Source organism: Sphaeramia orbicularis, chromosome 10 (assembly GCF_902148855.1).
Source record: "Sphaeramia orbicularis chromosome 10, fSphaOr1.1, whole genome shotgun sequence".
Classification (NCBI taxonomy): Eukaryota; Metazoa; Chordata; class Actinopteri; order Kurtiformes; family Apogonidae; genus Sphaeramia; species Sphaeramia orbicularis.
Genome location: NC_043966.1, coordinates 22,861,033 through 22,876,382, shown reverse-complemented (window position 1 = coordinate 22,876,382; position 15,350 = coordinate 22,861,033). Strand labels below are relative to the sequence as shown.

At 38.7% G+C, this 15,350-nt stretch overlaps 1 protein-coding gene across 2 annotated transcripts in view; it reads right to left on the bottom strand.

The window, feature by feature from the left end:
* The window catches only part of drp2 (dystrophin related protein 2), a 105,658-nt gene extending 95,838 nt beyond the window's left edge, over positions 1–9,820 (bottom strand). Inside the window, exons 1-2 of one of the 2 annotated variants that reach the window (XM_030144770.1) lie at positions 9,703–9,820; positions 4,464–4,638 (exon numbers count right to left, since the gene is read on the bottom strand). In XM_030144770.1, coding sequence (XP_030000630.1) covers positions 4,464–4,510 — 47 coding nt within the window. In that variant the 5' untranslated portion in view covers positions 4,511–4,638; positions 9,703–9,820. The remainder of the gene's footprint in view (positions 1–4,463; positions 4,639–9,702) is intronic. The other variant, XM_030144769.1, reaches the window with a different exon arrangement.
* Between the last annotated feature and the right edge of the window lie 5,530 nt (positions 9,821–15,350).

Genomic DNA, 15,350 nt, shown 5'->3' with positions numbered 1-15,350 from the left:
ATATATGGACTATCCTGACTGTTAAGATCAGACATCAGTGTTGCACTCTTTTTTTTCCAGCAAACAACCACCAGATTCTCCATTGATGAAGGATTTTCCTGTTTTGTCTTTGCATCAGGATCCATTATGGTTGAAAGCCGTCTTAGACAATTACGCAATATGTTGTTTTTTCTTTTTTGTAATTTGTAACCTCTTGGGATGTCTGACTAAGAACCACCCTGTGCTAATGCTGGACAAAATGTCTTTTCGTGGTGATTCAGCATCAAGCTGTTGTATGTCTGAATACAACAACTGGTCTCTGTAAATACAGGACACTGAACACTGATATACAATAAGGAGGAGGTGAGTTACAATGCTGGCTGATGAATATACCCCTTTCAGCTGACCTTAAAATCAGTAAATTGCATGAAAATTGTTGCACCATTTGCTTCCAAAAGTACTTTTTACACCACTACAACATGCCCTTGGAAGCAAAGGAATTTTATTAATGAATGAGTACACTTAAATGTCAGCAAACACACACTTTATGCAAACACGTCACGGTTAAAAGAGTCATCATGAGTTTAATATCTTTTTTAGCATATGAAAAAACTCCAAATAATTCCCAGATTGTCTCTTAATTGGCCACAAATGGGCAAACCCTTAAAAAACATCCAAAGTTATTGAAACCTCCCTCTATTGCAGATATTCTTATACAATAGTTACAGATGGCAACATGGCCTAAGCAATATGCTCATGGTAATAAAGGTCTCTTATATACTGTGTATATATATATATATATATATATATATATATATATATATATATATATATATATATATATTCCCAATCACTTAGGAGTGATTATGCACAGCTCAAATACAGTGCTGTGGTCGGTTTATTTGGAGCTATTATCTAAATCCTACAGAAGACATTAACCCCCAACTTAATTCGGCACAAAGCACACAGCAACAAGCTCGGCATGTCTACATTTTCTGCCACTGGCATCAAAAAACTGTTTGGTAGTCTGAAACACATGCTACGCAGCTGGCGGGCATGCAGAGTGGCTCGCAGTCTAATGATTTTGCTTACTTTCTATGAAAGATGCCAAAAAGTGATCAAACCCTTCACCTTCTGTTATCAGTGCTGAGTCCAATTAGCTGACACTCTGTCACACTGGGAAATTCTCGGCGTGTCTGCCTTCTGTAAACACTTGGAGGCTACATTTGTTGCACTAACTCCTTATCTAAGTTTGTTAGATTCTCTGAATTTTCTGAAGTAAAGGATAAAGATGTTTTCACTTTACCCTTTAAATACTTAGACCAGTGGTTTTCAACCTTTTTTGGCTTGTGACCTCATTTTAACATCACAAATTTCTGATGACCCCAGACATTCAAAATGGAGACATTTTTTTGCTAAATTAATTTGTTTATGATTATGTAATAGTTTGCTATACTATGTTGCAGATAAATGTTAATTTTAGGTGACATTTAGGCTATATAATGTATATTATTATGGACGGAGGCAGAAAAGCCAGGTGGAGATTACTACACAAAGTTAGAATTTTATTTTCCTTGGTCAGGATATGTACAGTCAGTCCAGCTTGTATTTACAAGGCTGATAATTAATACTGAACAAACAATAACTTAAACTATGAATTATAAAAGAGCTGCAGCATCTGAAACAGACCACAATGAACATTTGACAGATAAACAGTGCTTCAGTTTCAGCTTCACAGTTTGTCATGTCTTTTATGCATTGGGATTGTCTCTCTCAACTCACCATATATTTTTTATTAGTACATTTTTATTATTATTTTTTTATAAATTACTAGAAATTTCAGGCAACCCCATTTGAATTCCAGGCGACCCCAAAGTTGAAAAACACTGACCTAGACCTTTTGTATGTTTCTTTTCCCCCCAACATTTAACCTTTCCTCAGCTGTTTATCACCATTTATTGTAATTTTATCCACTGCATTTTTCACTAAAAATTGCATAATTTGTTTTATTTACTTTGCTGACAACGTAGATATTCATAAAAACCCAGAGTTGATTCACAGGCTATTATATCAAAACAGAGAAAACAGCAAAAAAAATAACTTTTTCAGCAGAATATATCTGTGACTGAACATTAAACAAGTGTCTGCAACCACTGTTATTTGTCAAACTACAAGGGAGGGTGACATGGGAAGATGACGGTGTTTTCCTGATCACTACAAAGCCTCTGAACAACACATCTGATGCTGCTGAAACAATGAGAAACTGCATTTTACCTGAATTGTGTAATTGTATTGAGAGTTTTAGTGGTTCAAAAGATCAGTAGATGCTTTTGGTCACCAGTGGCTGTTTAGGTCTTGGCATATTAAATGTTAAATTCTGCTGTTTCTTCCTTTTTACTAGAAATTTGCACAAAAGTACAAGTACACAAGGAGTTTACTTTAATTCCAGTCAATGTACATGTTACTATGGGGGATAATGTATGACAGTTTAAAGGATATAAGGAAGCAGCCAGGACTTTTATTGGTCCTTTATAATGGCCTGTCTGTCAATCAGTGCCAGACAGGCCATTATAAAGCCAGTCGTCTGCACTTGTCCATCCGCTGGCATAAAACGCAGTCAGACGTTTCCTCTGGACTGAATTCAGCCTCAAGGTTAGACGGGCTTTTCAGTCAGCCTCCTTCTTCTCAATCATTCTTATATTCTCCTTTCCCACTGCCCCACCCATTTCCCTGCATCCCATTTCTCTCCTGTGATGATTTAATACCAGCTGTCGGTTCTTCCTCTCTATCCTCTTTCCTTTAACCCCCCTCTTTCCCTCTCTCTCTCTCTCTCTCTGCCTGATGAAGTCAGAGTGCAGCCCAAGTATAAACAGCCACTGCAGGCCATCCATAGTGATCTCATTACACAGGACTGCAGGGGAAACTGTCTTAACCAATTTCACAACTATCCTTCCTTAACCTCCCCCTCCACTCTCTTGGATATATCAGGGTCAAGTAAACAATTAAGGGGCCAATTGTCCAAACAGGATGCCAGTTGAAGTGAGAAAATGCATATGATTTGTCAAGCCTGGACAGTTTCCAATTAGCCATGTAAGACCAACATATACGCTCGCTAATTGTTATGCACAGTCAGAGCTCTCAACTGTAACTTTTGCAGTTACAGTATCAGCCCCTGAAATATATGCAATTCATAAGCAGACTGAAATTATTACTGGGTGACAGTTTGGAGGAGAATAAAAAACACAGACACAAACGGTATAGATGTTAGACACCATTAGGCAAAATCTCTCATAGGAATAGTTGGACATAAAATTTACATACATTAGCATAAACTTTCCCAGCAGGTACTAACACAAAAGAACAGCTGCCTGTGCGATTAAAAGGGTCTGTCACTTAAAATTAATTTATCAAGAGTTCACAAAGGCCACAGCATCACATCTATACAGGATGCAAACACAAGCTGATGTACGACTACTGGGCTGTAAAAGTGAAGTTACTTGTAAGTTTTTAACATTGGACATTGCAATCAACTTCTGTTATGTCAGGCTTTTCTTCTCTGTGGCTTTATAAATGTGACATCTCTATAAAGTTGGCACAAAACACTGGCGGCCAGCTTTTAGCTAAAAACAGATTCAGTGAAGATGAAAGTAATGAGATGTTTCATTTCAAAAAGAATCTGCAGCCTGATAAAGAATGGAAAAAATTAAAATGTATTCCTCTTGCCTGCCTGTAGGATTAGAGAATCAGGAGTTCACAGCTATTACAGCAGCTGACGATCTGCTGTTTAACATGTGTGTTACATTCTATCTAGTGCAGCTTGCTACTGTAGCTCATACAAATGAGTTAACACCAAACTGAGTGTAGAAGCAGCTCTGTGTGTAAATGCATGTAATAATTCTTGTCTTGGTTTCGATGACACCAATCTCACTCAGGTCCACACCTTCTCATAGTAGTAAAGATTTTGGCTGGCTGCTCTAAACACCTTGAAAAACCACCTGCTGGGATGTATTGATTTTTTATAAAGTCTGAATTTTGTATTTTCTAAAATAGAATATGGGCAGGAAACACTACTGCCTCTCACATGCTTTGAGGTTGTTTCATTGCTCAAGACCGGAAATTTTTTTATTTTATTTTACCTTTATTTAACCAGGAAGTCCCACTGAGATCTGGAATCTCTTTTGCAAGGAAGACCTGGCCAAGGTAGCAGCCATACAAAGTCCAAACAGCATAAAACACTTACATGATACACAATGAAGAATAAAATACAATAACAACTATTCAACAATAATGGCATCAAGAAAAACTGTGACATTCCTCCTTACTGCATTCTCCATGATGCTTCTGGAAAAGACTAAAATCAAATTTTATATTTCTCTCTAGTGCATACAAACCCTGTTTCTATCAGCTTAAACCACTCTCACTGATATAAAGTGCATTTAACACTTTGACTGCAGTTCTCACTTACAGCGTGGACATCTTCTTACCGGATGTTGTGGGACTTGCGTTTGATCTCGTTCCAGCAGAGGTTCATGTCTCCTGTTTGGTGTGGGCCGCCTCCTCTCAGTCTCCTGCACTCGGTCCCTTCCTCCTGCCCCTCACCGTCCACTGTGGACTGGCACGGCACACAGTGGCATCCCGGCCACGAGGGCCGCCCCGTCGCTAAAGACAAACGCAGACGCACAACGGAGACAGACAGCTGAGTGAGTGTTACAGTCGAGTGATTCAAGACTTTTAAAAGGCTGATTGTCACATTTATGGGCTGAGCCTGCTGAGAGCTGACATTATTTGTGGATACGCTGTGTATTTGAGGATTTCTATGTCAAGCGGCTCTGAAAATTACAAAAGAAATCCAGTCTTGACATGGCAGAAAAATCTTTGAGACACGAACATCTGAATTGGCAAGAAGCTGTTTTGACACATATCCTGTTTTATTAGAGGATTTTCGATGTTGAAGGCATTTCTAGTGAAATGCATTGACAACAAAGTAACAGGTGAAAATGTGCTTTTTTATTTTTCACTGCTTTAAACACCACAAATAATGCAATATGTATCATAATAGAGGCAGAGATCTCTAGGACTGAATACTTTGATGAACACTGAGACATTTGATTCTTTAATATATGTAGATACTTGATCCTCAGCAAGACAAGAAAATTTAAGGGCTGTCTAGCGTCCTCTCTGCTGTGAAGAGACATTGTGATTCTCACATAATGAACCACCATGTAGATAACAGTCTAAGGCTTGTGCACCTTGTTAAAAAAGAAAGCACAATGCGGGTGCAAATTGCAACTCCACACAAAGACATGAAAGGTAACACACAAAGAAAAATCACACATCAAATCAGGGCTAAAATAAATGAAATATAAATGAAAAGGTTCGACCTGTTTGCAACACGGCAAACATGAATCATAAGACACCAGTTTTATCCCATTATTCCATTCCATTAAACTCAGGGAAACAAACGTAGACAAAAAGGCCCTTTTTTTTGCGGACTTTTAGACTAAAAGGGCATGTGAGGCTAGACTTGAAGAGGTGCAATTCCCTTGATGGAGATAAGGGGGCATATCAAGAAGCCTGCCCACGCACAGAACAGACACACAACACACTTACGCACACTGTAATAAATGGCATTCAGGGCAGAAGAAGCTTTTCCAGGTTCACAGGTCAGGATAAATCTTGTATTTGCTTGTTGGGCTGTCAGAGGCTCCCTGTCCATTCTATTCATTTCACAAACCTTACCATCGCAGCCATGAGGCCACTCAGCTAACACCTTCAACAAAGACACACAAGAACACAAACACCTTAATAGCATCTCTTGTATTTGGCCTGAACACTCATCATCATTTTTTTTTTTTTTTTATAAACCGGCTGGCCTTATTCCTCCTCTACCACACAACCCTGCAACCTTTACACCAGCAGTAAACCACGAATGCACTGCAGCAAACAAACACACACATATGGTGCAATGTGATGATATATATTGCATGGCGATAGAAAAAAAGTCTATTGATTCATATGCTCTGTCATTTATATTATTGTCACAAATCACTCTTTACTGCAATATCTTTTGTCGTTTGGGCTCTTTGCAAAGCACAGCATGGGTGCAAAGAGGAAATACGCACGACAGCAATACTTTAAATACTGATTGAGAAAAAAATAAAACCTCAAAATATCTACATTTTGATACTTAAATTAGATTTGATGTTAATTTTTTCTATATTCATGGATCAACCAGCCATGACCAAAAATATCTACTGAGCTAAATGTTTAAGAACTTTTGAACCATTAATTCTATCAGTACACTTAAATAATTCAGGTAAAATGCAGTTTCTCAGCTTTTCAGCAGCATCAGACATATCTTATTTGGATGTTCAGAGGCTCTGTAGTGAAACTGTAAACATCATAATTTTCTGCAACACTGATTCACCAGTAAAACCCATGTAGTTTGACAAATAACAGTGCTTATAGAGACAATTACTTAATGATATAATTTGCTGAAAAATTCACCTTTTCTTAATTTTTTGATTTGGTAGAATGATCTTTGAATTTAATCTGAGCTTTTATAAACATCTACAGTCATGGAAAAAAAAATATTAGACCATCAAAAGTCATACAAAAAATGGTTATTTAATCAAGTACTAACTCCTGTGTGTATCCTGTGACTGAAACAGACAGAAAAGAAAACATGGAATGCCTAAAAGCACTGTTTTTGTCAGTACAATGCCATAGCTATTGATGGAAGAACTTAAGTGATTTTGGTTATTATCAAGAAAACCATGGCAAATGGCTAGATATCTGCTCTGAAATTAAACTCTTATGAGCTATTTTTGTTGTTATCATTATATTTGTTCAAACAAACGTACCTTTATTTGTACCAGGCATTAAAATGGCCAAGAAACTGAAGGAAACAAGGGTGGTCTATTAATTTTTTCCGCGACTGTAAATGGGTAGTAAATTAAAAATGTAGGAAAATACCTGATTTCCCCTGGAAAAATGCTAAGGATAAAATCATAAATGGTGATAAATAACTTAAATCTTGGAAAAATTTATTTGGACATGAGACAAAAAATAGTCATTTAACATCTTTAAAGGTTAACCCCTGAGGTTTATTTCCAGGTTTCCAGATATATTTCTTTCCATATCATTACCTTAACATCCAGTGAGATTAGTGAGATCATTTTTCAACATGCAAACACCACTATCAGTCGACTGTCTTAATTAATGTGTTAATTAAATGTCAAATTACACAAAGATCACTATCATAGCCAATGTAATATAAAACTATATAGAGTATGATAGAAAATTTTGGCTATATCACCCCTAACATTGTATGCATTAAGGATTGGATGATTTTTGAATAGCCATTAAGTTAGATCATGTAACTTTTATCATCTTAACACCCCCCACCCCCTTCCTTTGGTGTCTGGTAGCAGCAACTATCATCAATAATGACCTTCCTTACTTCACATTCTAGATTAATGCAAAAGCTGCAATTTTCCCTTGGTTGCCTGCTCATTTATTAAGTGAGAGACAGCAGTTTTTAGGGCTGCAGAGTTAATGTAAAGTTGACGATGAACATCACAGGTAACAAAGTTTAGTCTTGTTTAGCTCCTTTGCTGTCTAATAGTGGAGGTTTAGTCATCTCCTGTTTTCACACTGCGTTTTAAAGCAGTGGAATAATTATAATTACCCTCATTGACCCATTTCTATTTCTGCTCTTTGACAGCTGAAGAATAATAATAAAAGAACATAAAGAAATGTTATTTCAAGGGACTAAACAACAAGGATAAAAAAAATCTCTATTTTATATCTATCATCTAACAAAATAAACATGCACACACTGAAATGACCCACCTCCACTCCGCAACATTTGAAAAATAGTTGAATATGAACATTACTTTTGACAGACCCATCTATATACTGAAATATGCGGTGCAGTTACTGAACACAAACCCATGATGTTTCCAACCCACTGTTTCTTACCTTCTGAGTGTTTCTGTTGCACTGAGGAAGAAAGTGGGAGAACTCAGGTGGTTTGTCTAAAACAAATTGAGACTGAAATGAACCAGGAAGAGGAAATTTTTGTTGCAATGTCAACATTTGACTGAACAACTCCCCTGTGAGAAAGAGGGAAAAGCAGTCAGCATTAGTCTTGCTTGCTGCACCTTCCCTCAGTTTCTTTATCTGCTTCTTCCTCCATATTCATTCTTCTTTCTGCACCTTTCTAGTCTCTTCTGCAGACCACCTCAGATTGGCCGGATGGGCTTTTTTAAATTCTTTTTTTTTTTTTTTTTCTATTTCACATGAATCACCACCATCTCGTTCTCAGTCGTGTCTCCCCTTATCTCCCTGCTTCCTTCCCTCGATTTTTTTGCCTCAGACAGCTCCTGTTAGTGTAGGTGAGGCTTGTATGAATCAGCATTACCCTGCACATCTCTCCCACTCTCGCTGTCTCTTTCCATTCCCAATAATCAAAGGTCACGTGTAATCCTGCATTGTAGCTCTGCATCCACAACCTCATTGAGCCTCAGTGCTCTTATGTGAGACACAGAACATTTTGTCTTAGTGAATAAAACATAGTCGTAAATGTAAAGGAGGCACTCGAGGTTACACACGACACTGATGTTTAAGCAGAATGGCAGCCTGATTGTTTGTTTACTTTGGAAAGCTGCATCTTTAAGACGTGAAATTGAGTTGAATCATGACAAACATCAACCACACCACTGCTAACACCAAGAGAATACCCCGCAGGCAACAGATCGCTCTGGTTTGTTTCTGGACTCAAGAGGGAATCAAGTGACAGACAGCCCAGCCAGCGACCTCAAATCTTTAGTTTGTCCCCATCTTATCTAGCTTTCAACTTTTGTAACATTGCTACTGGCACGACTGCGTAAACTCATACATGCACATTGCCTTTACAAAATTTCTTAGATAATTTTCAAATCTGCTCTTGTTTTCTTCGCGAGACACATTAAATGCACCACAACAGAGGAATAATGTCTGCAAAAATTATGTCATGCAGACGCTGAAGTTATACGTCTTTGTGGACACATTTGCATCACACGGGCTTATATCTTCACAGGACATTAGGTGGGTCTGTCTCCCACTTTAAACTTCAAAAACATGAGTCAAGCTTTAAACATGCATTATTTACAGCCTTGATCAGATGTGGCATTGTTCAGCCGAGCGTATATTCTGCGTGTATCTCAAAGATGCTGAAAAACCAGCAGAGATTTCAATGACATGCCACAAAGTGACACAGACAATATCCATCTAAGTGCTACAGCTATAGCTCTCTCTTCTATGGGCTTGTAAATGTTTCCCTTAAATTTTTCTGAAATTTCTTAATTGTGGTTACAGTGCAGATATGTAGCACTTTTTTTTTTACCTTTTTCTGACCACTTCATGTTAGGTAACATGGGAAATCATTTTCCAGACCATATTTGAATCTCAAATCATAGAAGTTTAAGATGATACAAGATAAGAGTTAAAGGCTTTGCTGGATTTTACAGCAAAAAAGAAAAGCCAGTTGAACTGTGCAGATAAAGCGTCCAAGAATCAAAGCCACTGTGCTGCTACACCATGTCTACACACTGATATTAATCTGAAGGCATCATGACGATAGCTCTGATATCTCTGAGAAGCAATAAAATAGCTAGGATTTACTCTCATTACTGGAGCTCTGCACATAAATGCAATTCTTTCACAATGTGCAATGCCTACCTTAATCGCACTGACTTGCTTCAGCGTTATGATTCCAGTTTCAGAGTTGTTGTTAAACCTGTCTTTAAGGGTAACTGAGTGTTGACAGTATTTACCCTGTCTGTTGGTTGGCTTGGCACAGATAAGTTGGGCATGCAGAGAGGGATGAAAGAAATGGAGACAAACAGGAAAAGAAATGGAGGTAGGTCAGGAGGGAGGGAGGGCGAGGAAGGAAAAACAGACAGAGCCATCGGTGAGATTGGTGACCTAATCAGCAGACAGAGACTTTTCTGTTGGTCAAAGACTTCTCTGTCCTTGTACATTCCTGCTCACACCTACAAGGCACCCCACACACACACTGCAGATGGAAAGAAAAGGCCATCTGCCTGATGTCTTCGACCCACACACATCCACACCCCAACCGCTGCAAAACCTGCACTAATCTAGGAGCAGAAAAGAAAAAAAATAATCATAGAGCAGATGTTTTTGCCTTAGATTATTAATAATAAGGATTGCAAGGGTCAAAGTCACAGCACAACAATGGTTCAGCGAGGGAATATAGAACATTACTGAACTTGAACCATCAGACTGGAAAGGTTATGTTAACAGATGAACAGATAACTGTGTCTGTCTGCTGTTGTGTGTTGAGCAGGTAGTGTACAACAGGACAGCTGAATCCCAGTTCACCCCTTGGCCCTCCCTCTTACTCCTACCCCTCCATTTTGCACATACACGTGAAGGGGTCAAGTTGTCCTGATTTTCAAGTAGACGGAAGGGTTAGGTGGAGGGCTGTATAGCCTTCGAAACAGAGATTTTTTAGGACCACACTATGAACAGAGGGATAGGAGAAACTTCCCATAATTCTGTTTGAATCATTGACAAGATAGAGGTAAATGCAGCCAAAAAGTGCAGCAGTGTGATGACAGAAACACACAAATGTACGTATTTTCTTTGTAAACAACTTAATCATTTGATCGACCGTTTAATGCCGTTTCATTTAGCAATGCAAACCACATTTCTGCAGTTTATAGTTGATAGTTGCAAGAAGATGACCAAAGCCCATGCAACAGAGACGGTTACAGCTACTGACGACATGGTGAATACTTTCAGAAACAAAGTTGTGGAAACTGTTAATTTGCGACATCGATGACTGCTGATGACATAACAGGTTGTGAAGGGTTGTCCCATTTCATAGGGGAAGGTTTCAATCCCTACCTCTTGCAGCTCCTTTTCAAGGGGGAGTGCCAAGTGCAAGTGCCAAGGGTTAGGGGTAAGGGGGAGGGCTAACCCAAGTACTTGTAAGGGATAACCCGATAATAATAAGCTGGAAGATGCTGAAAAACCTATTCATAACATGAGTCATTTTGGGTTCAGCATCACAGATACCTCTTTCACATAATACAGCTGTGAAATCATTTCTGCTTGTCTCCCCTTTTAGGAAGTCCTGTCAGCAGCACGTCCAATCCTCTTCATTTCAGTGGGAGAAATAAACACTGTCACAGATTATGACCAGTTCCCTTCACCCCAAAGTTACTCATAGAAAAACTGGAGCCATTTTTCACACAGTCACATCTCCACACATTGTGCGACTAAAATGACTTGTTCAAGACATGTCTCTATTTCAGCATCACACTCTCAGATGATCTGGCAACACATATCTGATAAAAACAAGCACTGTTCATTTTTCAATGTCATTCTTCCCAGATAATGGTCGTTACTGGTGAAATACACTATTTTATCGTTTTATCATCACCCTCATCCCTTTGAGGGTATTGCAGTCTGGTCTGTCTGTATACCAATAACTCAATAATAATAATTTCAACTTGAAAATTTCACACAAAGTAGTTCTGGCCTATATTTCATTCTTCTAAAAGACAGTCCCAATTCGGATCCACAGCCAGAACCAGATTCTGGAATTATTTAAAGGATTTCCTATCATTAGGAAGGGCACTTTTTTTTTTTTTTTTTTTTTTTTACCAATTTTCTGTCATATTCTTGGAAATGAAAGGACTTATTGCTCTGAAAATAATCACACATGTGCTGTTCTATCAACATGGTGAATTTCTTATTGATCTAGAAGATGATACAGAGCTGAGAGCACATGTTCATATCAGTCTACATCCTATATATTTCATAATTGCACACAGTCATACAAGACTTGTTCATGCTCAGTCTAATAATAGAACTGACTAAATTGACACTCCATCCATCCCACGTATCATGAATCCAAGTCCTGGGAGTAAGGAAAAGGAATTCATTTATAACATGCACGTTTCTGTTAGTATATTGAGGAGACATTATAAAATAGTTACAATATTTAAACTTTTAAATATTAAATTACTTTCATCCATCCATATTTTCCACTTGTACCAACTGAGGCACATTGTGTGAGCTATTTCACACCAGTGGCACAGCTTGCATTGTGTTATGGATTTTTGGTTTAACTGATTGTTACCATGGTAAAAAAGGACTTGGTTACAATTTGTCACTTGGTGCCAGAACAAACTTCTCCAAAAATGTTCTTGTTACCAGGGTGATGAATCCTGTCCCATCTGAATGAAGGGGAAAAAAGACCTACAGTGAGGACAGCAGCATTTCTCAGAAAATTTGAGAGATTTTCAAGTAGAAAAGCTTAAATTGGCTGTTGCAGAGGCTGGGTTGAGGCTGAGGACGGTTCTTTTTCTCTCTGCAGCTGCATGCAGCCACATATGCTCCCTCCTTTTAGGGAAAAACTAAAATAAAATAGTCACTCAGAATAAAACATGCTATGTGGACACAGGCCCTAAATTAGCCTGGGGGGTAAACTGCTCCCCATTGTTAGAGACGGAGGGAAAATTCCATCAACATTTTTATAGATTTCCTCCAAATTTTCATAGGTTCACCTTTGGCACATGCCCTGCCCTTATACCAAGTGTCATGAAGAAGTGTTGCAGAAGTTTTTGTGTGAGGCAGACAAAAAATTAATAATACTAAAACTATCATGGCAAAAATAAACCACACTCAGGGGCATAAAAGGCTGGAAAAAAGATAACACTACAACTCAGTTATCAGTCAAACATGTTTTAGATGGCAGGTACATTTCTAAATCAAGTAGCTACACAGATGCTGGGACCACAGAATATAAAGTAGATGGTAAAGAATAAAAGGGATTATCTGGTGGTCATCTGGAACCTCTTACTTTAAAAGCTAAGAATCAGGTTAGAAATTTAGGGGTAATAATGGACTCAGATCTAAACTTTAACAGCCATATTAAATCAATAACATCATCATCTCAAAAACATTGCCAGAATCAAAGGTTTACTGTCTAAACCAGACTTAGAGAGACTTATCCATGCATTTATCTCTAGCAGGTTAGACTACTGTAACAGCCTTTTCACTTGACTCCCTAAATGAGCTCTAAGACAGCTGCAGTACATCCAGAACGCTGCTGCTCAGGTCCTGACTAGAACTAGGAAGTACCACCATATTAGTCCTGTGCTCAGATCTCTGCACTGGCTTCCTGTCGCTCAGAGAATAGACTTTAAAACAGCTCTGCTGGTCTGGAAGTTTCTCCATGGTCTAGCACCAAAGTACATCTGTGACATGTTGGTCCCATATGAACCATCTCGGACCCTGAGAACCTTAGGGACTGGTCTTCTGCTGGTGCCCAGTCAGGACTAAACATGGTGAAGCTGCGTTTCAGTTCTATGCACCTAAACTCTGGAATAGTCTTCCTTAGGACGTGAGACAGGCCTCTACTCTGACAATGTTAAAGCCCAAGCTGAAAACTGTTCTGTTCAACTGTGCACAGAACAACTGAAAGGGTTCGATCTGCACTCTTTATTTTAATTGATTATTATTTATGTTTTATTGATCATGTTTTAATTGTAATTGTGTGTTTTTAACCTGTCTCGTTTCCATTTTTGTAAAGCACTCTGAGTTGCCCTTTGTATGAATTATGCTATACAAATAAATTTGCCTTGCCTTGCCTTATGAGTGTACAATAGCTGATAAAACAAGCAAAAGCAAGTTATAGTAATGAATAGAGATGATGTTAAACATGCACTGGAATACATTAATACTGTTTATTCAGTTGCCTTCATACTTCAGCTTAAAAATATTGTGTAAAAGAATAAACAAGAATGGAAACTCATTTATTAGAAATAGCTGGCCAAAAAGGGCATAAGGTTTTTCTCGGGAATTCTCAGAAATTTTGCATTCATATTAAAATACACATCAGCTGTGACAGATGGACTGATTGTACTGAAAGGGAACTAATTCAGTACTGTAATTGCGAACACATCCTTCTGTCAGCAGGCTAAAGCCAACAGCGATTTGTAATGCCTTTACACCCACAATTACAACACTTAACAGAAGTGATAAAACCATTATACACTGTCCAAAAGAACTGGCAAGGGCTGATATTGACGCCCAAACCCAAGCAGCCGGGCTCCACTGAATGTGCCGAACACTGATTTAAACTTCAACAAATACATTTGGAGCCAACAATGACTCAGGGTATCGGTGTCCAGGAGGCCGGCTGGTAAGCAGTGTGACAAAAAGAGGAGGTGTAAGTGTACTTGAGTGTGTGCGTGGATACATGGCGCTGCGTGTCCTGGCTTGCTTTAGTGGCAAACTCTTGGCTTGGAGCCTGATGGAGGTTAGAGGAGGTTGGACCACTGCCTCCCTGCTGCTCTTTCCTGCCGTCCCACAGCCCCACAGCAGCCACCGGTTTGACGGGAAGAGGAAAACACACACACGCCCACCCTGCAGCTCTGAATCCCTCACTGCTGCTGATACAGGATGAGGGAGCTGAAGTTCCCCTCACAGCTGCAACCGTCACACATTATTGGAAGACTGGAGGAGCTCCAATGACACACATACACACACACACACACACACACACACACACTTACAATAATGTCTATTTCACAGCAGGGTTGCAGTCAATCCATCGCTCTCTATTGACTTTTTATTGGGTTATTGAAGGTACCTCCTTGTCATTTCCATCTGCTGGCAAAAATCTGAAAAATGCCTAAAAGCTACAGTGTGCTGGGATGCACTACCAACAGAGTAAAGAAACATAAAAAAAAAAAACTTTTCATAAGCTGTCTAGCTGGAAAACTGAGCCTTTGAGGACACAAAAGTGGATACAGGCAATAAGATGAGGCATCAGTTAGAATGGGAAAGCTAGCTACCTACGGGATCCTGACACACAGTGTGCTAATGGGTGCAGCACGAATTTTATCACCGTATATTCAACTTTCCAAATGTCAGGCTGACTTCTGTATTCCTGTACCTTAAGTTGAAGCATCGCTACGGCAGATGAATAAATGTGTATGAATCAGAAAGCTTTGCAATTCCTTAGCTATCGTCAGTAGCTTGCTAATAAATAGTTAACATTCATTTTATCATCATCATTTTAGCTCAACTGCACCTCAGCTTCCATGTATATTTGTCTATGTTTTGGCCATAAACAAACCGTAATGCTAATTTTCTTCTTTCATGTGATACACGTATGCTGGAGAATATTACACAAACTCCAATCATGTTATCTTTTGTATTTGTGAGAGTGGTAGCTAGATAGTGGTAGAGAGCAAGACGCAGTTCTGAATAAAAAAAAACAAACAAACAAAACAATAGAGTTTGATGCTACATTTGATTTGATTTTATTTTACCTTTATTTAACC